The sequence below is a fragment of the Hippocampus guttulatus genome, chromosome 6 (genome assembly GCF_054856545.1).
Source record: "Hippocampus guttulatus isolate MCC_2025c chromosome 6, RoL_Hgut_1.0, whole genome shotgun sequence".
NCBI classification, from domain to species: Eukaryota; Metazoa; Chordata; class Actinopteri; order Syngnathiformes; family Syngnathidae; genus Hippocampus; species Hippocampus guttulatus.
Window position 1 is genome coordinate 20,598,457 of NC_141266.1, and position 26,733 is coordinate 20,625,189.

Sequence of the window (26,733 nt, forward strand, 5' to 3'; positions counted from 1 at the left end):
ATTGTGATTTAAAACCCTAACCCTTATTTCAAACCCTGTTTTGAAGCTATATCCTAACTTTAAAACCCCAATTTGAAACCCTAACCCTGGCCGAAACTTTTTTTTTTTTACCCCAACGCTGCAAAATGTGAGACATCCAACTGATTTTCATTGTTCCTGTGGTGGTGATAAAGTTGTATTCTATATCAGTAGACTTGAGTAGAGACATTTGGACAACATACTTGTACATGTGGTGTAGTAAAGTCGCATTTATTATGCTGACTGACATGGAGCAGCTCAGTTTGACGAAAACAACACGGGGTGTTAGGATCCTTTGGTGCTCCTGATCATCTTTTCCATCACCTTCCATTGATCGGCCGTGACCTGAGCGAGGCAGAAGAAGTACCAAAGCTAAAAACAAGAAAGGCGAAGTTAAGGAAAAAGTGGAAAAGCTCCAACCTTGTGCAGCTCGTTGAATTCTCCCGCCATCATCACGTACTCGCCGCCATCGAAGCGAATCACCTTGAACACAAACAAATGGTGTTCACCTCCGCCCCCCCCACCCATCAATTCCGACTCAGATGGCGTCACTCACTGCTCCCGACATCCAGCTGGCGTAGTCGCTGCACAGGTATGACGCCAAGTTCGCCATCTCGGACGCTTGGCCCAGTCGCCCTGTCGGAATACGACTCAGCATTCCGGCTTCAAATTGTCCCGTCGGGTCCAAGCGGCTGAAGGCACCCTTGATGCATTATTCATATGATTAGCCTTATGACAGACCGGCGCAATAAAAAAAGAAAAAACATGAAGACAAAATATCATACTTTGGTTCTGATGGGTCCAGGCTGGATGATGTTGAACCGGAGACCGTAGCGTCCCCACTCTCCTGCCAAAGACCTGATGAGGCATCCGTCACCGAGACGACCACATTGACAAGATCCCAGTTACCATGGCGACCACTCAGTCGTCGTTGCGCGTGCGCACGCGAGCGTGACCCACTTGTAGAGCGCCTCAACCCCGGCCTTGGCGGCAGCGCTGGGAACCACGAAGCCGGAGCCAGACTCGGCGTAGATGGTGGTGATAGCCAGGAACGCGGCACCTGACGGACCGACGGCTCTGCGAGTGAGTGACCCGCCTCCTTGGCTGACCGGAACACTCTGACGCGTTCTGACCTTTCTGGCTGCGGACAAGTCTTTTTCCCAGCTCCAGCGTGACGAAAGCCGTGCCGTTTAGGACGATGTCGGTGATGCTCTTCCAGGCATTGGCCGACAGATTTTCGGACGGGGACACAAAGTTTCCCGCCGCGTTGTTGATGATCACCTGCGCACACAGACCCAACTGTGATGTCATCTGACAGGACAACTTCCTATTTGCCATGATGATGTGTGTGTGTGGTGGTGATAGGGGGGGCGGGGGGGGGGGATTCTTACATCAGGCAAGCCTGTCAGACTTTCGATGTGTTCCACGCAACGCGTGACAGCCTGAGGATCTCTGACATCAAGCTGGACCGCGTGGACCTGAGACATCAAGATAAGAGCGGACCAGCAAGTCAGGCGAGCTGATACCAAGGCCAACGTGTTCTGCCTTTTCTTTGACCTCTCACCTTGTTTCCAGTCTGACCACTGATCTCGTCCGCCGTCTGCTGCAGGACCTCCAACTTCCTGTCTCATAAACCCTTAGTGTTAGTCTCAGACCACTCATATTGTCAGATTTTCTCGTGGACCAAGACTTGGTCGATAAAAGTTGGATCTGAGCTCTACAGCAAACCTCCACCCCATCGCCGAGCTGCACTCACTTGAGCAGGAGTGTCCAACTTTTTGTACAGATGACCAGATTTGGTGAAGTGAAAATGTGTGGCGGGGAGACCACTGAGCTTCCGGTTGCTTTTTTTGTTCACATGCCGTTCATTACCGGTCACCTTGTCGCAGTTTGCCTATTTTCGTTCGTAGTGGCACCTGATATTGAATTCATTGGAAACAGTCATAGTCTTTTCGCAAACTCCACAATTAGTTTTGTATTTCAGCAAAAAATATACAAAAATACTTTTCAGTTGTCCTGGAAGCTAGGGCCCTCTCTGTCAACTTTCTTTTTTTTCATGACAGTCTCAACTTTAGAATTGGGAAAGGGCCACACTGGGGTCATGCAGCAAGGGGTTCAGTCGAGGCAAAGTGAGCTGCAGAGTACATTTCAGAAAGCACCGGGGGAGGGCTGCCATCTTCTGGTGAGATATAAAATAGCTTTTTGGTACATGCGCATTTTCTACTGTGATCGTAAGCGCTGACGGGTCACACATTAATTTCATATCAGAGGCTGAATTTGGCCCCCGAGCCGCACTTTGAACATGTCGGTACTCAAGCCCATTCTTACTTAAACTGGATGCGCGGATTTCGGCGGGCGCCTGACCTGCTAGCGATGACGCACTGCGCACCTAGGTGGGAGAGGGTGGCAGTCATGGCGCGTCCCAAACCGGTCCCGCCTCCCGTAATGAAGGCCACCCGGCCCCGAAAGGTTCCGTCCGGCAACATGGCCGCCTCCAGCGGCGGGAAGAAGCGCGAGTGAGGAAGAGGTGGCTGCTGAGCGACGGTCGACGAGCTGTGGAAACATGTCTGACAAGGCGCCACACAGCCACGTCAACCGTGCGCAAACGCTTGACGAGACAGACGTGAAGTGCATTTTGGTGGACGGGCACTTGGACTTGAACCCTTTTGCATCCACGGGCAATGAAGGATGAGGATTGATAGATTGAAATGGATTAACGCCAGCATGGTGGATGAACGATTAGCACGCCTGCACTGCACTCGTGAGGTCCTGGGTCAATTTAGGACTTCCCGGATTATAGAGATTTTTTTCAAATGTTGTAATAAGATTCACAAGGTACTAAATTCTGTTCATGCTACATTTGTTTAATGGAATTTTGTCAAGGTGTCATTGTGAACACTTAAAAGATTCCAGTTCAAAGGTGTTTATTAAGTAAAAAGGGGAAGTCAACTGAAAAATTGTCTTGACAATAATATTTTTTGTTGACCTACTAGTAAAACCACGGCATTCTGACTAAGACTGCGTTTGTGGAATATGAACATGAATGAAAAAACAAAATCTAGGGTGCACTCTGCCTTTCACCACCAGTCAATAAGTCCACATGATTAGCTCACACTCGAGGTCACTAACCCTAAACTAACCCCGAATTTATAAATGAATGGACTATCAATCGTCCCCTCATGGCTGAAGCCAGAGGGCAGCCATTTTACGTTATCAATGTTACTGACCATTTTTCCCCCGTTGAAAACAATAATCGGTGTGTGTTTTACGATAGGTTCTCTGTATGGCGTAATGACAGCCTTTCAAAGAATGAACCTCACTGTTTGCATTGACCATCCATCGTATATTATCTCAGTATCTTGAATTGTGACTCAACTCATACTGACAGAGATTAAGACCCAATCAGTCGGTAAACATTTTGCAGCGAAGTTTGTCCTGATGGTCTTTGTTATCCTTTAATTGTGAATCACTATGGTACCATGATACAGACGAGTATTTAAGTAGCACTTAGACAAGTTCTACTAAACTTACTGGTATAACCGCATGCCATAGATGGTGTCAACTTGGCAGTAGAGACGGAATACAACGTGAAGATACAGCAGATAAATCAAATCTATTCAAGTCAGACAGACTTCAAGTTTGGCATCGTAAAATGGCCACCGGTGGCTTCACTTCTCCCGATGGCAAGTAAGTGGCTTTGTCAGTTCAGCCCGTACCCTAGACGAGGCCAGTCGTCCTCAAAAACAATCAAATGAAATGCAAAGTGGGTGAGAGGTGAATCGTTTAACTGATGTTGAAAGTCGCCAAGTTTGTTAGTAATCACAAATGATGATAAATACTGTATCACACAATGTTTGCATGCAGTTCCACTCACCGCTGCAAATGTTTTAAAAGTTTTACACCGACGAACCAACGCGGCCATGTTGCCGAAAGCTGCTCAACTCCGCCCCGGACGTAATTGTGACCTTTTCAAAGCAAAGTGTAGACAAAAGATGAATAAAGAATAATAACATAATTGGATAGAGGAAGAAAGAAATTAAACGGCAAAGAAAGCCATAATTCGACCAATTGTCGCCGCTTCGTTGCGTGAAGAAGACGGACGCAAAGTGGCCGCCACGGTACGACAAGACTAATCTTTTGAAGTGCATTGGTCGGTTCCGTCACTTCCGGCATATTTCAGGGAGTCGGACGGGAGGTAAAATGTGATAGATCAGCGAACAATCATCTCTTGTGATGGATTCCTCTGCTGCTCTGGAAAGTTCCCACTCGGAACCAAAACTCATTTTAATTTTCAGCGGAAAACGGAAGTCGGGGAAAGATTACGTCACAGATGTCATCCTAGATCGGTAAAATCCACTGCGCTTGCTCTGTCAATCACGTATCGACACGCACTTCGATCATGTGTGTTGTGCTGCAGTTTAGGCGAAGACGTCTGCGGCGTCGTTCGTCTTTCTGCACCCCTCAAACAAGCCTACGCTCAGGTAAGTGACGTCACACTCAGGGCCGGGCCAATCATGGGGTGAGTGACGTCAGTCTCACGCCACGCACAGTGACATTTCTTTTAATGAAATGCCTGGGGACATTTAACACTTTCAGATGAAAAACTTAAATGAATCTAGCAAGTGCATCAGAACCCCAAAATCGCAAACTGCATTTCGATTAAAAACAACATTAAAGAATAATAAATCACGCCCACTTTTCAAATTCCCATTGGAAAACTACCCACCCAGGGGTACCGTTGGATTTTATAGAGCGCTTTAAAAACAACCAAAGCCGCATACGAAGTATCGTACATGAAGTTAAAGTCTGACATACAATAAATGAATAACAAAGACAGTAACTACAATAAAAGACTCAATCAATCCCGAGTCGGAAGACAAAAAATACGAATACACAGTGGGACAAGCCAAAGAGTGAGTCGGCCTCCAGTTGGGTCAACACGCGCGCTGCGTCCCCCAACATCTGGCCCCTAACGGGAAAAGGCCTGTCCAACGCTGGTGTCGTCGTCATGTTATCAAACTGTGCAGGAACACGGCCTGGACGCGGAGCAGCTGGCAAGTTCCGGCCCTTACAAGGAGCTCTACCGGGCCGACATGATCAGCTGGGGCGAAGCTCGCAGACTGCGAGATCCCGGATTCTTCTGCCGCCTGGCGACCAGAGGAGCGCATCAACCCGTTTGGGTACGTCACTCCGCTTCGGTGTAGAGATGAGCAACCCGCAAGCGCCGCTCTGCTCTGTGATTACTCAGGTGGTGAGTGACGCGCGGCGGATGTCGGACCTTAGGTGGTTTTGGACCAACTTTCCACAACAGACTCGCTGCGTGCGCGTGCAAAGTCGAGAAGAAACGCGCAGGCGGAGGGGGTGGATCTTCACACCGGGTACGTCCGGCCATGCGCCCGTTTAGCCCCTGCGCACCTTTCCATCTGATTTTTTTTTTGTGTCCCTGTCTGCGTCAGGCGTGGATGACGCAGAGTCCGAGTGCGGGTTGGACACTGGTGTGGACTTCCATTGGATCATCATGAACGAGGCCGACGCCCCCTCATTAGACGACCAGTTGCGGCCAATCTTAGCGCTGGCTGCGGAAGCTGCCAGTCGATGATCGTCCGAAGCTAACCCAAACCGCATTCAAGAAAGCCGGGACGGGCGCCATATCGTTACCCGGCTTGGCATAATGTCACCAAGTGACGCAGTTAACCGGTTCCAAATTGGACCACATGGAAGGAATGTCTTCCACAGAATCCTTTTTTGTCCACCTGAGATTACAATTGTTTAAACACACACTGTTTTGGATAAGGCGATCGAAACTAAACCAGCTTTGAAATCAAATCAATTCGTTATTCATCTAATTAAAAGTAATCTAGATTTTGTGTGATATTTGCCAGGGTTCCTACAGATTAAGCCAAGTGAAATTGAAGACTTTTTTTTTCAATTCCATTTGAAATGAAATTTAAGAGCAGCATCCCACTATTGCCCAACAGTACATACACGATGTGCGTCTGCTCTGAGGAGTCCTGACTTAGCCCTCCTAACAATTTTCTAGGTTCTGCTATAGTGATTGTGGAATGTTTTTTCATAATTTTTTTTTTACTTGTTATTTTGAGACTTAACTGCAATTATAAAATCGTAATTACGTTAACATTTTTAAGACTTCTTAAATATCGAGGACAGGGATGGCCCCTCGCCGGGGTCGATTAAAGACATTTTAATGCAAATTCGGTCCTTGTTTATAGATTCATGGTTACAATATAATGCCGTTGAAGACTTTCGAATCCACTTACAACAGGCCAAAAACTCACCAAGGCTACTGCAGGGCTTTCGCCTACAAATAAAATGTATTATGATCATCATCATGGCGTCCATTACCTTTGCTAATGCTAACAGGACATGGAAACCTATTACTAGCAACGTGACCAATTGTCTGTTCCACTTGATTATCGAGGAAGACTTTAAGGGGAGGTGCCCCCCCCCCCACCAATAAAGACGGTAAACAAATGAACTTGGTGCTTTTATTTTAGAAAAAAAAGCTGTCATGATGACATCATCACAGCGTAAGACCACGTGACACTTAATTGATCAGGTAGGCACATCTCTGTACTCCGATTGGCCCCTTGAATTTATGCCATAGTGATGGCACGCAACATCACGGTCGAAAACGAGTGATGGCTGCCGCAGAACACGGAGGTGTGTCTGACCTCAAATTGGCCCCATAGGTTTGGCAGAAAAATCTGATTGGCTGTTCCCTTCCAAGCACATGCCCACAAAGTGAGCAAAAAAAAAAAATCAAGCGCACATTGATTATTGATCCCACTAATGAAGGTGAAAGGATAAGGAATGTTCAGCAGGCATTGAGCTCCTCCATGGTCTGGTTGAGCGTGGCATGGAGTTCCAGGTTGGCCGACTTGGCTGCCGCCAGCGATTCTGCAAACACGCAAAAATGGGTCAGCGTCACGTCATGACATGCCAGTCGGTCGGTCGATAGGGGCGCACCGCACCTTCCATGTCGTCCACGGTTCTCTCCAGCTTGGCCACTGCGCGCTCGGCAGAATCCGCTCTATTTTCCGCCTGCAGAGGAAGGAGATGTGCCATGAACAAGAAGCGACTCGAGTGACCCTCCCGGGCGTTCCAGACTCCTTTTCTTGGAATTGATTTACGTATCTTATCACGTCATTGAGTCCCCTCATTTCATGGGACGAGCGCTTGCCAGGCTGGGGCGCTACATGACCGACGCCGAGGTGGCCGGGTGAGCTAAGGAGCGCATCTTACCTCCATCAGTTTACTCCTGAGGCTGGTGATCTCCAGCTCGGAGCGCTCCTCCTGCACGGAGAACTACAAGACACAATGGCATGACATGACACACTGAGCCAGCACACCATCAGGACCCACTTCCCACCTCTCACCTTCTCAGCCTGACACTCAAAACTCTTGGAACTGGCCGACAGACTCTTCAGCTCCTCCTCCAACGTACGACTTTTGCTGTGGGGCCGAGACCATATGGTCACAAACACGGTGGGGAAAAGTGCAGGTCAAAATGAGAAGAAGCAGCCCGAGGTCAAAGTTGGACAGGGTTGCTGACTGCCAGCAGGCGGTGGGGGGCTCAGGTGAGCCTCATGACCTGACATCTCGTCACTCACTGGCCCAAACTCCTCGGCTGTACGTGTGTGTGTGTGTGTTACCTCTCAGCGAGCTCAGCTCGGGCTTCGGCACGTTCCAATTCCTGCTCCCCCATCACCAGTTTGCGGGCCACCTGTCAATCATAAATATGTTCAACTCATGTGATCAGCAAACTACCCTCGCCGTGCAACGTTGCAACCTTTGTCAACAGACATTTGAATTTGAAACAAGTTTGTTTGCCTTTAAAGGTAGTGTGTAGAATTTAGTACCATCTCGTGGTGAACTGATAGAATGCAAACACCTCACTGGTATTTATCATTTTGATTCGCAAAAACGTTTCGTGCATCAAATTCTAAATACCGGTATTACTGGTTTTTAAAGCATTATCATTAATATATTATGTATGGAAACACACACCCACTTACACGCTAATTTAATACGGGTGTGTTTAACCGCAATGTGGCCAATCAGGATATGGGATTGTCTTTCACTCTAATGCTGTGGGGACAGGCAATCTCTCAGTCTTACGTGGAGACGGCCGCATTTCCATCCATCCCAAATGAAAAGTCGGGGGCAGAGGTGGATTAATCACTGGTCTGGGCCAGTCTGTACTCATAGAAGCGCCTCCGACCACAAACGATGGCTACCTGCTTGGCGCAGCGCGTGAATGAGATCTGAGAGGCCCAATCCAGCGGCCGCCGCAATTATTGTCACCCCTGACATTTCGAAAAACCGCAATTGTTCTTGCAGAAGCAAACACTCCACAACTGACAGTTGTGGTAATGGTTCAACAGACACAGAAGCAAGTTCCACCCAAGGCCATCTCAGTCCCCAGACCTCAACGGCGTTGAAAAGCATTGGAGGGGACTACAGAGGAAAGGTGTCAGGTCGCTGGATAATTTGGAGTGATTGAAATGTATTCTGGCACCTTGTGAAACATTCGAGAAGAGGCGGAGGTGCTGCTCTGTTGTACAAAGCAGTCGCATCAGGACTGCTCAGAATTGTGCCGCGCACGATTTGATGGCAAACGATTTCTGTTTTGCCGTTCGGATTGTAAAATGCACATGCGTGCAGGACGGCTGCCAATCTCTCTCGACTCCTCCCCACATTGCCGCTCTGATGAACACGTGAGTCATCAATGTGCCGATGTCACTCCCTCAGACGGGAATGTGAATTTGAATACTCCCGACAATGCCTTGAACGTTCGAGCCACAAATACCAAGGTTTCCCTTTCTTACTTGTTCTGTAATCTACAGTTATTTTATTTTTTTGTCATTTATTTGGATAATACGATACCCGTGTGACGGAGGCACCGCGGCTGACAAGTGTGTGTGCTGTTTAAGTCTTGCGTTAACACCAAGCACTACAGCTAGAAGCAGCTAACCGGCTAACTGGTGTTAGCAGCAGAGTCCGAAATTTCAGGCCCATACTAGCAAAAATACTTTACACAATGATGACTTTCACAGCAGCACTGCCGGATGCCCGAGCAACGAAAAAGGAAGCACGTTGTGGTTGACGTCTGATACCATTTCTGACTTTGGGACAGCACTGTCTGGAAGCTAGCACGCACAGATTACTGTGACATCGCATAAGTGACATATTCGGTGGCAGTCTTGAGCCCACATACACACAGTGTGCTTCAGCTAACATTCACGTAGCCCTAACATTGAGCTAGCCCAAATGTTACCAAGCGGAGGAAAGGAAATGACAGGATTCTCCCCATAGAGGATGAAGTTGTAGCATAGATATATGTAGATATGTATATCTATATATATCTGCAATACACGTTGTTATATCGCACAGGTCTAACTGAATGCCATCAATGCACGGTGACTGTCACGCGTCGTGCAAGGAAACTATTGCGAGATATTTAGCCCGCCACGATTAAAAGAACCTGATCATTGGCGATTTAAAAAAATAATAATAATCGAACGTGAGTTCTGATAAGTTTCTCATCAACCACCAGTGGCCGAACGGCAAACGGTGAAGGCTTCTTTAAGTGTCAGCAAGCACACCCAACTAGGTCATGGCCGGAGAAGGAAGTGCAGCAAAAACTGGAGTGAATGCCCTGAAAAGGGTAAACAGCTGTTGTCTGGACTTGTTTCGCATTCTGTCAAGTTCAACAAGGTAAGAGCACATTTATTCAGTCAGCCATTGGAAAAAAAACTTTCATTATTGGTTAAATGTGATTCTTTTGATTGTTATTATTTAAAAATAATAATATTCTATTCATTTTGCATTGAAACTGTTTACATATTGTTTGTTGAAAAATACTGCCGTAAAAATACAGATGTACGGTAGGGAGTAATAATTTTTATTTAAAACTTGTGATTATAGTGTTGGTCAAATTTATCGTGATTATTATTCTGGTCATAAGTGTGCAGCCCTAGTGCGTGTGTGCGTTGTGTACATACTTCCTCATATTTGCGGTCAGCTTCCTCAGCGATGATTTGAGCTTGCTTCAGCTCAACAGTCAGAAGTTCCATCTTTTCCTCATCCTTCATGGCTCGTGTCTCAATCACACGAATCCCTCTGAAAACGTCACCATCATCGTTGTCATCATCATCATTATCATCAGCATCGTCACTTACATGCAGGCTTACCTCTCACTCTCATCAGCCACCTTCTCCAGCTTGTCCAGCTTTCCAATGGCGGAAGTGAGCTGCTCATGTGTCTGGTCCAGGTTGTCCTCTGTCATTTGAAGACGGCGAGTGAGCGACGCCACTTCCGCCTCTGCCTGCGGAACATATGACGGCCAATTAGCTCAATGCGACAGTCAAGGTCACACGGTTCCATGAGTGTGTGCGTGCATTAACCTCATCACGAGCCCTCTTCTCCTCTTCCAGTTGTCTTTGCAGCACCTCTGCTCGTTCTTCAGCTTCTTCCGCTTGTGCTTGAAGAACTTTGATCTTCTTCTTAACGGCCTCAATGCTGCTCACTCCACTCATTTTCGTTTTGTTCTAGGAAGGAGTAGGACGTTTCTTTAAGGGTCAAACAGGTGTCGGAGGGGGAGGAGCATCTCGGTCAATGACAGCGAGAAAGGAACACGACAAGTTCATCAATTTCACAATAAGGCGCACGAATCAAAGAGGCGGCTTATTGAAGGAGAATCACAAATATTCGCGCTGAAACCAAGGTGCCGCGGAGCAGGTTCGGGCGGGTCCAGGCGTGTCGCTCACGGTCAGTCCTGTGACGTCACAACACGAACGTGTCATGGCGCGTTCACTGTGCTCAATAATCTCTCATTTGTAGTAGAAAGAGGCAAACTTTGCAACAAACGGTGTCTGCCAATTAAGGGTAGCTCTGTGGCATCATGTTAGCTCGCTCGTGAAACTAAAAGAGGACCACCGCCCTCACGGCCGCATTAGCCTGTTAGCCAGTTAGCATCCAACAAGTGTGTAAGAGTATGTGTGAGTGTGAGACACGACAATTTGTTACCTGGACGAGTCCTCAAACGTTAGCAAGTAGCAGGCTAACTAGCCAATAGCAGCTACCAGGGGGATTGTGAATGACGAAGAACGACAGCTTCTTCCTCAGAGTCTCCAGCGAGAACGTCTGCAGTTCGATCGTCTCTCAGTTTTGGTGTAGATTCTGGTCGTGGTGTTGCTTTTGGTTCGGCTCGGCTCGGCTCGGCTTCCGTATTCAACCAACTCCCAGCTTGAACTCCGCCTTTTTCCGCGTTGTTGCTAGCAGGAAGTGACGTAGAGGACAGCTCTCGCCAACTTTTTCGTTAATAAAATAATTTAAAAATCATATAACGGCCTAGTATATTCCTTTATTGTCGTAGTTTGTATTTCATAAACACTGCCTAATGTATTCATGAATAAGGGGGCATGCAACAGTATTGGCTAGCTTAGTTGATTTCGAAAGAGCACAAATAATGTATGTTCTTTAAACGTTTGTATAAAAAAAACAACAACAAAAAGTTCTCCTGAGAACAAAAACAAGTTTGACATGAACTAAGCAAGAGCAGCCAAGAGGTCCCTTGACACACAGGAAATGAAGTGTCTCAAAATGTCACAAATATCTGACCTTCATTTCGAAGAAGACACCTACTAGCTACCATGCTAACAGCTTCCCTCTTTGTTTTCATCAGCCACTGTAAAATGGATGGAAAGTTTCAGTCTCTTCAAAAAACATGAAGAAAAATAAATAAATAGTCATGATGATGATGGCCAAAGGCATTGTGGGTAGTGTAGTCAAGTCTTTTAGTGACCTTTGCACACATCGCTAGCCCCACCCACTCCTATGATTCTTGTTTCAAGTTAGACAGCATTATTGGGAAAAGTCTTTCAGGAGCAGGAAATGCGTCTTTACGTGCTGACTCTCTCCTATTCACGGTGACCTCATGGTGAAACATTAACTGGGTTCAGCTCCACACTCGCTCTCCTCTGGGATGTCCTGCAGGTCTGAAAGGTCAGAGGTCATTGTTAGCCATAAACAACAACATCCAGCAAACAATCACTCAGCCAGATGATATGAAAAAAATTTAAGTAAATATTCATTCATCCACCCATTTTCCGATTCCACTTTATCCTCACAAGGGACACGGGGGGGGGGTGCTGGATCCTATCCCAGCTGTCATCGTGCAGTAACCGGGGACACCCTGAACCGGTTGCCAGCCAATTACAGGGCAGCCAATATTAAATGATAAAATAAAAAATGTTGGGACAATATCTGTGCATTTATTTTTAGATGAGCAGGATAAATAGTAGTGGATGACTGGTTAGCACGCTGGATAATCGGTTAGCACGCCGGATAATCGGTTAGCACGCCTGCCTCACAGTGCAGAAGTCCAGGGTTTGAATCCAACCTTCCTGTGCAGAATTTGCATATTCTCTCTGTGCCTATGTAGGTTTTCTCCGGGTACTCCGGTTTCCTCCCACATTCCAAAAACATGAATTGGGATTGATGAACACTAACTCACCGGACTCCAACCTTTTTTGTGTCACGGACCAGTTGAGACAAGTACATGCTGTTTGCAGACAACCAGCAACCATTTTTTTTCATTGCTTTTAAATTGGCAGATTTAAAGCACTAGTACAGACAACAAAGATGATTATAGAGTAATTAAACATTTTATTAAAATTGATTTTTTTTCAAATCATTCAAATGTACAGTTTGAAAAAACTGTGTTATTCTACTGTAGAACTAATGTAAAATAAAATAAAAGTGAACTACTAATAAATGGATCAATTAGGAATCATCAACGCTCCTTATAATGTAAAGATAATCATTTTAAAATTCTTCTATGTTCCATTGCTACGTTCAAATGTGACTGATCAAAAGATGGCACGGTTGATTGCTGCTTTTATCCGGTGGCTGCCAGCTAGTTATTAGCAACTAAACTGCTCGTTTATCGGGGCAGGCTGTGGAAACTGTTTGCATTTTCATGCTTTCCACTTGATCACTTGTTACTTGTTTAAATGAGTCAACAGGCATCTTGTATTGCCTTGTTTTTGACACAACAGCTTCTTCTTCCACATCGCTCTGGAGATACGGCAAGGGGAAGAACTTCTGTTGTCAAAATAGCTTCATTCATTTGGAGGGCTGGCCGGTATTGGTCCGTGGACCCGTGGTTGGGGACCCCTGCCCCAAATTGTCCCTAGGTGTGATTGTGATTGGCTTGCAACCAGTTCAGGGTGTACCCCACTTACTGACCAAAGACAAGTGGAGTCAATCCCAGCTGACTTTGGGTGAGATGCAGAGCACAGCCAGGACTAGAAATCCACGGTACACGTGTACATGACGAAAATCGGATAAAAATTATGCATTTTCATCTTCTACAACCAGAGACCCCTTGACGGCAAGGCATGCATTCTAACCACTTGTCCACTGTGTTTCCTCGATACTGTATGTGCCCTTTGCGCTTTGTACTGGCTACTGACCTCTTGGGCTGTCAGAGCGTGGAGAAATCTTCACGACTTGTTGGTCTTCCTCCTCCTCGTTGGCTTCCTGAACGCCGTCTAATTGGTCTAGCGGATCGTGAGTGGCCAATGGAGCGAGGGGGTGGAGATCCAGCTCTCTACTTCCCCGCCTCTTCCTCGACTGGTCAAAGTGCAAAGCAGAAAGAAGTTATGTAAGCAAGGGTGCAGGAAATCTGAAGGGGAACGTCGAGAGGCCACTTCATTAGGAACACGCGCGCATACTTTTGGATCAGAATCAAATGGACATGGCGCACCACGACGTTTGCTCGGACACAATATGTATATTTCTTCCTTGAGGATATCTCCTGATTTGTATGAGCCATGCAACAGTTGCGTAAGACAAATGTACTACATTAGCTATCCATCCTCAGGGTGACTTCTCCCAACGCAGGAGGAAAAATTATGATCTTTTCAAAATATGCAAAGTTTACAAGTCAACGGGTTAGGGTTAGTATTCATAGCACAAGAAGAAATCCCACAATGAAAGCACCCCAGCTATATTATGTGTCTTAACGGTTCTGCTGTTCAATTTGTCATTTGCTACTGTCTTGGCTCACGGCTCACCATGCATACCACAACTTGCACTCTCCATTCCAGCATTGTTCTTTCACCTCTTTGTTTTCAAAGTCCACACTAATTCGCATGATTCCCCCCCCAACCCCCCCCCCCCAAATAATACAACTCACATCGTTCATCCCAATATCGTTTCACACATTAGTGCGGCATTGTGTACCTGACCACAGCGCCTGATTTTAGGGTGTCATGTCAAGTATTATGTACTACACCGTTTGCTGTCTATGTATTTGTACAGTATTTGATTTGATTTTACTCTGCTGTCTGCAACCAGGTCGGCCTTGTATGACAATCTGTTTACAATTGTCTCACCTGGACCAAGAAGGACAAAAGACATCACACAACCTAGCGCTCGGATGTATTGTCTGAGCCCTGATTTTCTTACGCTAACCCTAACGTCGATAACATGACTGAGAGCCACTGAACTGGACAAACGGCAACAGATTTCAGTCGGTGACTCACACCTGCACACCTGGCCATCGACCCTGACTCACATACCAACTAACTGGAAGAGAGGAAACAGCAGCCCGTGTGTTCTTATCGGGAAGCAATATTTTTGTCAAGGCAGAACCGGATTGCCCCAGCCGCTGCAGCCATGTCATCATGCCAAAGAAATGAGGAAACAGGCGAGAGTTACAAGTTGAGACTTTGGCTATGACTGCACTCGAGCATTTCAATGACTGTCACAGACTACAAGCTTTGGCCACAGATGCATATCTGATCCTAAATAGTTAGTTATGAGTCTTAAGCCATATATACTGTATACAGGTATACAGTTTGGGAACGGCTAGATGTGGCTCGGTATATTTTTGTTGCAAAAGTTCATGTTTGAATTGCCGTTACATCTGCCTCATTGCAATTCAAATGGCGCTCCTTCGTGAAATGCGGGCAGCTTGAGTGGCGTCACTCAAAGACCAGCACCAGTTCCCTACCGAGTCTCCCTTGATGACGTCGCTCAGGTCTCCGTTGCTCCTCCTCCTGCCGGCAAGCTGCACCTCCTGTCTGCCAGGCTCCTCCTCTCGAGCCCGCAGCCGCTTCACTTCATCCTGCAGGAGCTCCACTTGCCGTTTCAGCAGCCCCACCTCGCCGTTGGCGCCGTCAAAACCCGTGTCCCGCGACATGGAGCGGCTGAGGCGGGGTCCGGAGGATGGACCGGGGGCGGGGCCGCTTTTGGCAAACAGCTCCACCACCGAGTCCTGGCGAATGACGGCGGCCTGAGGGGGGCGGAGTTAACGAGTCAACAGAAAGGAAGCTTGGGCCAATCAATGACGATGACGACGACCACTGACCTGAAGAGCGTGAAGCTGCGCACTCACGCTGATCAGGCGCTTACACACTTCCTGCGGAGGGAATAATTCAGTTAGCGAGGGCGCCGGCAAATGCTCAATACACACGGGCGTCGGCAGGGTCACCTCCTTCAACGTGGCCTCCTGAACCTGGTTTCCATTCGTGTCCTGCAGGACGAACGAGATAGCGACTAAGACATTTTCCTGAGCCAATGTTTCAAAGGCTCCATACTAGTGCCGAACCGTTTCTGGAAACGAGTGAATTGCAAATTTTTTCTGGCAGAAAATGCGATTTTGATTCAACTCTCCAGAGGTTTTCTCCCGAATTCAAACTTCAGGGCAATATTCACGATGTACAGTAAGTTTTACAAATATGCCAGAAAATGAGATCAAAGCATGAAAATATGACTTCCGACCTTAAAAGCGCCTTGATTCATTCATTCATCTGACGCCTGCTTGACAGTGGCTCCACGTACCTTGGAAGAGTTGAGCTCGGGAGACACGTTGAGTGTCACGGGTTCGCCGTCTGATGCAAACACAACAAGAGGATGATGATGATGATGATGATGAAGTATTTTTAATCTTATACTCCAATGATTGACGACGGCGGCCTCTCACTGCTCATCTCTTGGTTGCAGTTGGTGACCGATGCTTTGCTGATGCTGCATCCTGCCAGCAGATGGCTCAGTTTGTCCACTGAGTACCAAAAAGAACATGGTAAGTCCTTCACCCTTTCCACCACTTCATCGACACGCGACCTTCGTCTGCACCTTCACGGATGGCACCGGTGAGTAGCGGTCCGGCGGGAGGGGCGTGAGTGGAGTCTGCTCGGAACAGCTTCCGGCTATCGGATGATCTGGAAGGCGTGCCGCCAACTTCTGGAGCTCCTTCCCCAACGCCGCTTCTTCCCGTCGCCTCGGCCAACTCCGAAAATAAAGTCACACGCTCCTGGAGCAGCTCCAAGACCTCACGATCCTTCTGCAAGATGTCCGCTGACCAAGGGGAGCGCGACAACAACCAAACGATTAAGAAAAGGACAGCGATGAACAAAATGAAGTAGGGCGGGCGCTACCTTTAAGTCGTCGCAGTAAAGCTTTGTCTTCTGTTTCAATTAAAGGGAATTCTTCTCTGGACGGACAACTGCACACACACACACACGTACGTTCGGTGTAAGTGGACAGACACTCTTCTACAGGGGTGTCAAACTCATTTTTTGTCGCGGGCCACTTCAGAGTTATGGCTTCCCTTGGAGGGCCGGTGCAAAATCTCAACGTTATTTATTACCCATGACAATTGGACATTTCGGTGCAGATTTCAGCAAGAATCATGATAGTTGACACACATGATTTGCTCCCGCGGGCCACATAAAATGACGTAGGGGGCCGGATCTGGGCCCCTGAGCCTTGACTTTGACAACAGTGCCCTAGTACGACTTGGAAGTACATCATATGTGTCGTAGGGCAGTATATATATATGCTAAACTGTCATTGGCCATTGTGTCGCAGTCATCCTTCGCCATTTCGCGGTTCACTTTTCACGGTCTCAAAGAATTGCCATTTTTTTAAAATCGTACCTATTCCAGTTTTATCACAGATTTTTGCTATATTCAAAGCCCCGCATACTACAGTCAGCAACGTGAGGATGGACAGTGGTCGATTGCGAGTGGAGCACCACTAAATAAAACGCTCTCTATGGATACACTCCAAAATGCACATTGGTGCATTTAGTGGCGGCGGTAGCCGTGTAGCGGTGCTAGCTGAGCGAGGCGGCGGTCGTGCATCGGCGCTAACCTGAGCGAGGCCTGCTGTATGACGTTCATCCAAGTGCGTCGGTCGTCTTTGGAAGAGGCATGCAGCTCGTACATCTCCGGGGGAGTGGAGTCACTGATCAGGTACATCCCTCGCTCCTGATTGGCTATATCTCTGACAATGAGCTTGTTCAGGGACACCACCGGAGACTTGTCCTGTCACACGCAAATACCGACACACACATTGTAGCCCCGGGAGGCGAGTGTCCAAATCTCTTTGGGGTCGTCAGCGAGAACTTACAAAGGACGCAAAGGTGAACTTCTGGTCCTTTTCCTGGAGGAAGACCAAGATGTCTGACATCAGCAGGACGTGGACATCTGGAAATACAAATGAGGCAGGTCACGTGATTGTGTTAGCTCCACCCACACGGTTAGCAGTCTCCGGTATCGTACCTTTCATCCTGGAGCCTTGGACCTTCCAAAGGAGCATTCCTTCATGGAGGAGCTTTCTTCGCAGAAGCTCGCCTCCTCGGAACACTCCGCCACCACGCACCTCCGCTTGAGACCGGGGAACCAGCCGGGCTTGGACTTCCTGCAGCCTCCTAGTTCGCTCCAGCTCCAGAACTTCCTTATTCACCGAGACGATCAGCTCCTTGAGGAGGACCAAGGCACGTTCCAGAGCTCGCACCTCCTCCTCATTGCCTGGCGGGAGGTCACATGGTCGTGAGCGCTCATGTGAACTTGGTGAACTTGATGAGCAACCCGCAAACCGTGACCAAGACCCCTTTGCCGTGGCGCTTTCTGACTGAAGCCACTATGACTTCGCTTCCCTGCCCCACATTCCGCCGAGAGCAAAATTTTCCATTTTCCTTCCGTTCCTCACATTGCCCAATGGGCCCCGTGCCTGTTCCTGGTTCGAAAAAAGAAATTAATTCTTTCTGTGATGTCCATTATGTTCAGAGATCCAACTCGGCTTTTTGTTTGAACACGTTGGTACTCCAAAGGAGTTGGAAAGTTTCATTTCATCCCGTTGACAACAAATCGCTCCCCGCTGGCGCCGTTCAGCTCCCCGGCCGACGAGCGAGGCGTTCCTGTTGGCCCCCCCTGTCGCGAAAATTGAGCCCTAGGAACATTTTTCCTGGCACAGTGCAGTTTGTTTGCCGTGATTAGTATTTTATTACTCTTTGTCTTTCGTGATTTAATAAGCTCACTTATCAGCACCATACAGGGACAATAAAAGCTTTCTATTGCATTTACGGTGTGTTTGCGCTTTACTGTGTAATGCCGTCAATCGTCAGTCATCTTCAGCCATCAAGTCAGCAGTCTTCAAAACTGACACTCCTTGTGTAAGGTGAACTAATATCACACACAAGCTTCACCTTTTGAAACTAATTATTGAAGTAAATGGACTTTGGCTCGATATTCAAATTTTTGGGTGCATCGCGGTAAACAAATTTTGAATCGAGCATCTCAAAGATGAAGCGGTGGCCGTCAATACACATACGCACATGCACGCACGCTGAAATTATCGAGAGGTCTTTCAATCAGATTATTATTTTTTTTGATCGCTTCAGACACCTGCTAACTGGAGTGATTTGAAAGGCTTGCATGCTGTCGTTATCTCTCGTCGAACCACCGGAAGTTCGCACGCTGCTGGGCCCCAAAAGGAGCAAATGATCATTTCGACAAAAATAGACGCGGTGGAAGTTCACAGACTCTTAACATGATTATTTTAAATGGATAGCACGCTACTAAGAGGCTCGCCATTATGTTTCGCTCGACACAGATTTGTACCTATGAGAAAATGCCTCCCACAAGCCCAATGACGGAGCTCTTTACAAGTCTTACATCTTCTCTGGCAACACAACCCCAAACAAAAACGGTTCTCGTCACGGTGACTCAACTTTTCCCCTGCCTTTTATATACAAACAGTGTGAAAAGGTCAACCGGTCATATTTCTGTGCACACAGAAACAATAATGATGTTGATCAATTCAACACAAGTCCATCTTCCAGTTTCCAGACTTTGCAAAAAAAAAAAAAAAGAATGGGTGTGTGAAGCGTTTCTTGGGGTCATTCAAGACTAAAGATTGAATGCGACTGTGAATGCTTGTCTCATTGTGCCCCGCGCTGGCTGGCGACCACTTCGGGGTGCGGCCCGCCTCTCGCCCCACCCAAAGTAATCGGGACGGGCTACAGCCCGGTGTAACTCCAGCATTCGGGATCCCGAATGGATGGATGGACAGTGGCGTACCTTTGGTGTTGTCCAGGATCCTCTGAATGAGAACGGGATACTTGGTGATCCTCTGGGTGACCAGCAGGATGCACTCTGGGACACCGTGACGTCGCAACAGAGGGCCGCGGCAGGCGCGCTGGCAAACACAGGGGCACCATTCTTAGTGGACAACGTTCAATCATCACCATTGGAGCACAGACAACAATGGAGATGCCTGTCCTTCCACAGAAGTATGCTAACAGCTAAAGCTAACTCATCAAGGCCTATCTGTCCGCAAAGACTGAATGGAGGCAACTGGACTTTTATTGTTTGTTCAAAACCTGAATCCGTAAGCCTTCGTCAATTCTGGAATTTTCCCGTGCAGGTGCAGCGTGTCCCTATTTAGGGCTCAGGTGGGTGTGTCACCTGCACCTGGGTGAGCAGAGTGTTTGCCTGCCTGTTGACATAACAGCTCATGAGTGACCACTCTTCATGTGGAAGGAGACAAACTTTGTGTAAGAGACAGCAGAACAACGGGGGTGAGGTACTCGCTTCAAAACATAAAACTCAATAACCCTTACATCTGTTACCAAAAAAAAAAAAACAAAGAAGAGTCTCGTTGCCTCAGTTCAACTTTTGCAGATGACCAAATCCTGGATGAGTGGCATTCTAGAGGCCAGACTGCTCTGTGTTAGCCGGAGAAATAGAGGCTCAGGGTCTACCCCCCAACGACTAGATCGAGCCTTAGTCCAGCCTTAGGTCCTCGTCTGTCTCTAGCCTTTTGTCCTACGAAAGACACGACTTGATTCCACGTTCACGGCCCAGCAAAAATACCCAGTTTCTCCTGACGCCGCAACATCAGTTGGTGAATGTGAGCTCAATGCGAAGTGCTTTGAGTGCATTCGTAGGAGGACAAGCGCTAAATCTAAGATTTTTGTGTACATGCTTACTTACCCTGATGAAGTGCTGCAGTCTTCGGTCGCGAGTTAGAACGTCTTTGTAGAGTTTCACAGCTTTCGGGTGACGACTGCAAAATTCCGAATAAACTTTCTTCATGTCGTCTGCACACTGACCAGAAAACTAAACACACGCACACACACACACACACACACACGCCGTTGACTCATTCCATTGGCGGCTTTCCCGTTTCCGACATCCCCAGCGTGTGGCGTTCTCACCTGTGCGAGGAGCAGCTCTCCGATATTCGGGACGATAAAGTTGGCGTCGCTGCCCTCGGCGGTGCCCTGCTTCCTCCGGGCCACAAGTTGGGCCAAGAAAGCGGTGTGTAGCTCCAGCAGCTGGTCCAGACACGGAAAGATGGTATGGACCACGCCCGCCTCCAGCATCACCTCTTCCAGCATACCACGCCGATACACACCCTCCATGATGCGTAGCGTGCGGACGTGGTTAAATTCCGTCTGAATTAACTCTGCCCACCGAGCAAATGAAGGCAATTGTCAAAACAACGAGAACGCTCAAACGTATTTGTCAGCTGTCGCTGAAACCGTTCCTGTCAGATGCGGCATTACCGTAGATGACGTCTTGCTGTTTAATCAGGTCTTTGTGGAGCGTCTGCAGGAATTTGGGCTCCACCACCAGACTCCAGCTGTCGGCTTGAACGCTGCGGCCCTCCACCTGCAGCTCCTCCAGCAGGGGGCTCCACCACCAGTCTCCTATAGGAAATGCCAGCCTTCATTTTAATCTCACCCCCTACGGACGACATGCAGTCACGGAAATATACGCACCGTCATCAGTGAGCGACTCCATGGACAAAGTCCTGCTCCGAAAGTTCAGAGACTCGGTGGACTGAGACAGAATCCGCCTGAGGCCGACCGAGTCCTCGCTCCCACTGGACGGACAGATAAGACGCACAGACAGACGGCTTTCTTGTAACAAGGAGCTACGATGTGAAATGGACGGAGAAGCAGGCAGCTAGCGCTTCCCACTCACCCGGCGATATTATTGGTGGAGACGCTCTTGGCGAGCGAGAGGCCCGAGCGGACCCTTCGGGAACCAAGCAGAGACTGGCGGAGGCTGTCTGATGGGTAGATGGCCGAACTGGGACGCTCCTTCAGCACTGGGGCTGAAAAGAGACATGAGAAACTCTTCACAACGCGACTACAACATACACGCGACGTCCACGGCGGAATCAGGTCTACTCACTTTTTGCCCGCAGAGCAACGTTCTGAAGGGCCGAACTGTTCCTCGCCATCGCCAGCTTCTGTTGCTGTTAACCAGACAGGCAAGCGGACACGTGAGCGAGAAGCAGGTCTGTCCATAGCAAGCATGCCATTTGACGCCGATAATTTGCCAATTTCCCCTATACAGTGGTATAGTGGTATACGTTTTGTCCCGTGTCGGCCGGCCTCAAACCAACCGCGCCCCGGTGCTGATCTTTTTCACTTTTGACTTCTCCACCAAACATCGTCGTTCATGTACTGCAGGGGTGTCAAACTAGTTTTTGTCGCGGGCCTCATTGTAGTTACAGTTTCCCTTGGCGGGCCGTTGTGAATTTTGGGAAACCATATCAATGTTTAATCCCCTTTACATATCACATACGCAGCGCACAACAAACTGATTAATACCTAGTTTTACAATCAGAAGTCAAGAATAACAACTGTTATTGTGGATTATATATGGCAATTTTAAATTTTGGTTCAGACTTTAGCAAGCATCATGGAACTTGACATGCTTGATTTGCTTTCGCCGGCCAAATAAAATGTTGTGGCGGGCCAGATCTGGGCCGCGAGCCTTGAGTTTGACACAAGTAATGTACTGACTTGGAATCACATTTCTCCATTACCTTCTGCTTCATCTTGGCACAGCTCGCCAAACTGTCTCGGCAACGGTTGTGAATGGTCACGTTGCAACCTGACAGACGCGCACGGCACACACACGGACTAATTAGAGACAGAGCGTTTACAATCATTCAACAAATGTCAGTGTCTGGACTATATTAATTGCTGTGACTGTTTTCGTGCGCGTGCGTGTGTATGCGTGTGTGAGTGTGTGTGTGTGTGTGTGTGCGTGTGTGTCTGTGTGTTTTACCAGGGCAGCTGAGTGCCTCCTTGGCGGTGATACTTCGGTTGCATGCCGAGCACAAAGTGGTGGAGGAGACTGTGAGAGATGTGAACAGGTGACCTTTGTTGGAGCGAGCCTCCTTCTCGCGCTCTTTGACTCGCTCCTTCTCCTTGTTCTAACGACATACACACACACACACACACACACACACACACACACACACACACAAACACACACACAAGGTGACTTCATGGAAATGAAAAAGCTGAGGAGAGGCAGCTCGTGTAAGGTATGCATTGAAGATAATGAAGGCAACTTCTCTTTTTTTTCCGACTTAACTGCTCGACACACACAGCACAGGGAGTGCGTGTGCTCGTGCATGTGTTTACATGCCTTCACACAACAGAAAAATGTCAACAAGCTGATTGGTGACATCTGATTACAACCTTGCCATCAGATGTCAACAAATAAAAGTCACGAATGGATATAAAACGGCAAAAAAAACAAGGATTGTCTCATTCAAATGTTTTTCCCTCTACAAAGCATCAAGAGTTCCGAAATCAGCTGACAGGACTCTCAAGACCCTTGCCCTGTGTGTGTGCGTGTGTGTGTGTCATGAGACTCCAGTTGCACTGCCTGACCACCAGCACAACACACGCCCACATGGCACCTCACAGGAACTGAAGAAGATATAAGAGTGACGGCGCAGGAAGTGCCAACAGGGCCGGACTTTCACTCTGGCCAATCATTGACCATATCATAGAGATGTTGATCTGGTACAGGCATATTATATAATGATGATATGAGACACAATGACCCAAGACTATGAAGATATTTGAAAACAAATGCAAAAATATACATGGGGCGTGCCAATGAAGTGATATTAACGCTGGGATAACGTGCTCCCACTCTCTGGTTTTCATCAGTACACAAACAGGTGAGTTCTTAAGTTGTTTTACAGATTGAATACGTTCTTTTTGGGAAGATTAGAGAGCATGGCATTTCAATCATCAAAAGGACAGGAAGTAAAAGCATGTTATTTTTGTTATTTTGACTTCAAAATGGCACCGCGTGAGTGGCTGCCTTTCCAGCAGCTCCTATATTTTGTTGTTCTACTTCTTCCTTTCATAACTTTGCTGCTGTGAATTAGGAATTTCTCCATTGCGAGACTAATAAAGGTTTTCTTATCTTATCAAGCAACAGGCCGACTCTGGCTTCATTCTTCAAATGTTAGAATACTATAATAATTAAGGTCTTATTGTGTAGAATAAAATTTGGCTCACAAGAGAAAAAAAGACGGCCAGGTTCGTGCCCTGTCTTGTCATGTGTTATCTGGATAACCGTGAAAGCTGATCCCGTGTCTCCAGCTGACGTCACCAAGGCGACGCATGAAGAGATAAAAAAGAATCGGGCCTAAAATTGAGCCTTGGGGCACCCACAATCAATTTCTTGTGTCCCGGAGGAGCATGTACCCACACCTACAAAGAAACCTCACTCTGTGAAATTGGAGCTCAACAATTTAAAAACAGTACCAGAGAGGCAGACCAGGCTTTGAAGCTGTTCAATAAAATGTGGTGATCTACTGTATTCACAGAGGTGAGATCCAGTAGAACCAAGACTTTTACACAAATATTGTCATGTCAAAAAAATATGTTTTAGTCATGGGGCTAATAAAAAGTTATCTTATCTTAATGTGGGAGGAAGCCAGAGAGAAGCTACGCAAACATGAAGGGAAAATGAAAACACCACGCAGGTTAAACATTAAACTCATGCTGCACACACACACACACAGATAGGGAGAGAGAGAGAGAGAGAGAGAGAGAGAGAGAGAGAGAGAGAGAGAGAGAGAGAGAGAGAGAGAGAGAGAGAGAGAGAGAGAGAGAGAGAGAGAGAGAGAGAGAATGCTTCTCCCTCCATACGAGCTGAGTGGGTGACCATAATTTCCCCAAAGTCGTACAGAAGTGGGTCTCCATTGCGGAGTCTCACAGGACAGAAAGGCCCAACAGGACTTCTCCTTCATCTCGACAGCATCCCTCTCCACCAGTGCCCAGCAACGGGTTCTGGGATTGCCAATATGAGAGGCGGCATACACCTTATGGCTCTGACTCAATCGTGGATGCTCAGAACACGGCAAGTTTGTCTTAAATTCTGACTGAGGTGGAAACTACTTCTTCCAGCAGAGGTTCACACCATTCTTTGGGTCTTCGAGGTCAAGCCCTATTCAACTGACCAGGAAGAGTTGAGCATCATGTTGCATTGAGAAGTTACATTTGTCTGATGTTGCTTATGTCAAGAAGAAATACTCTACACACTGTACAATCCAAATTGCTTTGGGCGGGTTTACATTAACACCACATGTGTTATGTCTTTCATGAACTGCTATCGGCCATTTGAATCCATCCTAATTATTATTAGTAGTGTTAATATTAATATCAATATATTTACACTTCTTATACAGCCAAATACCACTTAAGACCATTACAAATTTACAAGTCTTCATATGAAAATACTCGAAGTTCTGTTAACTATTTCTCGTGGTACATTTTCACTTCCTGTTTGTTCACGCGCACGCGCGCACCGGGCCTCCCCTCCCCCCGCCCGTTTCCTCTGCAGGACAAAGCGGCCACGCTGCGAGTAACGGACACGCATACACGCTCATAGGCAAGGAAGAAGCGCAAATACAACTCGCGCGGCGACAAACGTAACACACGCCACCGCACCCGCATGACAGTACCGGGTGAAAAAAGGCCACGTTTTGTGTTTATTATTTGTTTGTTTTTTTCCGAACCTAAACGGGAGAAAATGCTTCAATTTCCGCCAAGTTGCTTCTGTTCACGCGCGCGCGCGCACACTCGTAGGCAAACTCTTGCCACTGTGGCAAACGCAAAGCGATCGAGCGACCAGTCCCCCGATCACAGATCAATATCGTCTTTTCACAATTAAGGTAGAAGAATAAGGAACAATAAAGAAGCGGGCCGGCCAGGTCCACGAGGGGGAAGGGTGAAAAGGAGAGGGTAAAAAGCGGAACCGAAAAAAAGAGGCTCAAAGTGATATCTATAGATGTAACTAAAGCATCGGACCGGTCCTAATCGATAATCAATCATCAATTACGCCTTTCGTTCGTTCTTTTTGCTTTCAAGCGGGCTCACCTTTGCGTTCATTTCTTTCATCTTGTCCTTGTTCCTTCCCTCCAAGAGCCGGGACATCCCGCCCGAGTGTCCACGTGGAAGTACCAGTCAGTCAATCAATAAATCAACCAGTCAATCGATCGATCTCCGGCAGAGGTTCGGATCCCGGTCCACGAGCAGTCTGCAATCTGGGTGCAGGGGCGGGGCTTGACCAGGAGTGACAGACGGCATCGGGGCTACCGTCCAATCAGAGCTGAAGCCGCTCAAGGAGCCTTCGACCAATCCCCGAGGCGGGCCTGTGCAAAGCCCCGCCTACTTCACTCCGGTGGCGTTCGCTTTGTACGCCGGGACGTGACGGAGGGCTGGGCGGGGTCAAATGGGCGGAGTCCATCGCTATGACAACGTGTCAGATAATCACGTGGCACTCGATAGCCATTCGAAAACCTGCCGAAGATCACGTGACTGGCTCCACATTCTTCTGATGACGTGGAACCCGCCACGCTAGCCCCGCCTAACCGGTGTACGCCGCTGACATGAAAGGAAAAAACGTACACAAATAAAATGAAGAGTGACGTCATTAATAGTCTATACATTTCTTATCCAATGCAAGCATATAGTCGAGTTCGGGGGTCACCAACCTTTTTGAAACGGAGACACAAAGGGCAGTTCGATATGCACTTCTGAAATAAGTTGGCTCAAATTACTTGCAATTATGTTACTACTGTGTTATTATTTTATTGTATGTATTCATTCATTGTGTGAATAATTTCTCACATCCAATTAGGAAACATCATATGAATTAAGATTAAGATATCCTTTATTTGTCCCACACTGGGGAAATTTACAGCCTCCAGCAGCAAGAATGTAAAACAAAATGGGAAGAAGAAATAAATAAAGTAAAAGGACGAAAAGAAACTCAAACAGGGATATGCGCTGCTGGAGAGGCAGCCACTCAGGGGGCGCCATCATAAAAAATAAAAAAACAACCCATGCCAGCGTTCGCATTTTCACATAAGCACTTCTACATCTTTCTTAGAACATCTCCATGTCCCGGGAAAACAGTCAGGGCCGCGGGGTGCTTATGTGGTCCCTGTGGGAGACCTTGTACCCGCGGTTAGAGTATCAAGTTGAAACTATAGCCTAGTAAATCTAGTTCGTGTGTCATCTTCAAACTAGCTTCAACCAGGTCGTATAACACACGCTTAAGA

At 47.5% G+C, this 26,733-nt stretch overlaps 4 protein-coding genes across 4 annotated transcripts; 1 reads left to right on the plus strand and 3 right to left on the minus strand.

The window, feature by feature from the left end:
• Nucleotides 1-228: 228 nt before the first annotated feature.
• On the minus strand, nt 229-4,183 carry decr1 (2,4-dienoyl CoA reductase 1, mitochondrial). The gene is made up of 10 exons (XM_086113154.1): nt 3,893-4,183; nt 2,383-2,585; nt 1,583-1,640; nt 1,410-1,496; nt 1,152-1,299; nt 979-1,078; nt 804-876; nt 575-721; nt 439-501; nt 229-363 (listed from the first exon to the last, which is right to left on the minus strand). Exons 1-10 carry the CDS (start codon nt 3,938-3,940, stop codon nt 304-306), a joined length of 987 nt encoding a protein of 328 aa, XP_085969280.1. The 5' UTR covers nt 3,941-4,183; the 3' UTR covers nt 229-303.
• On the plus strand, nt 4,183-6,514 carry pmvk (phosphomevalonate kinase). Its single transcript, XM_086113156.1, has 5 exons — nt 4,183-4,364; nt 4,436-4,499; nt 5,046-5,198; nt 5,267-5,396; nt 5,475-6,514. Exons 1-5 carry the CDS (start codon nt 4,252-4,254, stop codon nt 5,615-5,617), a joined length of 603 nt encoding a protein of 200 aa, XP_085969282.1. The 5' UTR covers nt 4,183-4,251; the 3' UTR covers nt 5,618-6,514.
• LOC147204068 (tropomyosin-like) lies at nt 6,511-11,254 on the minus strand. Its single transcript, XM_086113155.1, has 9 exons — nt 11,068-11,254; nt 10,446-10,589; nt 10,233-10,366; nt 10,044-10,161; nt 7,692-7,762; nt 7,416-7,491; nt 7,282-7,344; nt 7,011-7,080; nt 6,511-6,936 (listed from the first exon to the last, which is right to left on the minus strand). The coding sequence occupies exons 2-9, from the start codon at nt 10,575-10,577 to the stop codon at nt 6,854-6,856; spliced, it is 747 nt and encodes a 248-aa protein (XP_085969281.1). The 5' UTR covers nt 10,578-10,589; nt 11,068-11,254; the 3' UTR covers nt 6,511-6,853.
• LOC147204069 (rho guanine nucleotide exchange factor 2-like) lies at nt 11,068-26,648 on the minus strand. The gene is made up of 22 exons (XM_086113151.1): nt 25,547-26,648; nt 22,425-22,572; nt 22,180-22,247; nt 21,540-21,603; nt 21,327-21,459; nt 21,122-21,225; nt 20,906-21,049; nt 20,555-20,805; nt 20,331-20,456; nt 19,416-19,533; nt 17,616-17,864; nt 17,464-17,540; nt 17,206-17,378; nt 16,488-16,555; nt 16,186-16,407; nt 16,034-16,111; nt 15,892-15,941; nt 15,542-15,583; nt 15,419-15,469; nt 15,062-15,343; nt 13,518-13,677; nt 11,068-12,038 (listed from the first exon to the last, which is right to left on the minus strand). The coding sequence occupies exons 1-22, from the start codon at nt 25,601-25,603 to the stop codon at nt 11,989-11,991; spliced, it is 2,715 nt and encodes a 904-aa protein (XP_085969277.1). The 5' UTR covers nt 25,604-26,648; the 3' UTR covers nt 11,068-11,988.
• Between the last annotated feature and the right edge of the window lie 85 nt (nt 26,649-26,733).

Coding starts and splice junctions, on each gene's coding strand:
- decr1 (XM_086113154.1), bottom strand. CDS start 3,940: ATGGCCGCGTTGGTTCGTCGGTGTAAAACTTTTAAAACATTTGCAGCG. Junction 877..978: donor GGGGTTGAGGCGCTCTACAA/GTGGGTCACGCT, acceptor ATGCCTCATCAG/GTCTTTGGCAGGAGAGTGGG. Junction 722..803: donor CTGGACCCATCAGAACCAAA/GTATGATATTTT, acceptor TAATGCATCAAG/GGTGCCTTCAGCCGCTTGGA.
- pmvk (XM_086113156.1), top strand. CDS start 4,252: ATGGATTCCTCTGCTGCTCTGGAAAGTTCCCACTCGGAACCAAAACTC. Junction 5,199..5,266: donor GAGCGCATCAACCCGTTTGG/GTACGTCACTCC, acceptor GTGATTACTCAG/GTGGTGAGTGACGCGCGGCG. Junction 5,397..5,474: donor GGGGTGGATCTTCACACCGG/GTACGTCCGGCC, acceptor TGTCTGCGTCAG/GCGTGGATGACGCAGAGTCC.
- LOC147204068 (XM_086113155.1), bottom strand. CDS start 10,577: ATGAGTGGAGTGAGCAGCATTGAGGCCGTTAAGAAGAAGATCAAAGTT. Junction 7,763..10,043: donor CTGACCGCAAATATGAGGAA/GTATGTACACAA, acceptor TATGATTGACAG/GTGGCCCGCAAACTGGTGAT. Junction 7,492..7,691: donor CGAGCTGAGCTCGCTGAGAG/GTAACACACACA, acceptor TCGGCCCCACAG/CAAAAGTCGTACGTTGGAGG.
- LOC147204069 (XM_086113151.1), bottom strand. CDS start 25,603: ATGTCCCGGCTCTTGGAGGGAAGGAACAAGGACAAGATGAAAGAAATG. Junction 15,470..15,541: donor AGGAGGCCACGTTGAAGGAG/GTGACCCTGCCG, acceptor TTCCCTCCGCAG/GAAGTGTGTAAGCGCCTGAT. Junction 13,678..15,061: donor ACGTCATCAAGGGAGACTCG/GTAGGGAACTGG, acceptor CACTTTGACCAG/TCGAGGAAGAGGCGGGGAAG.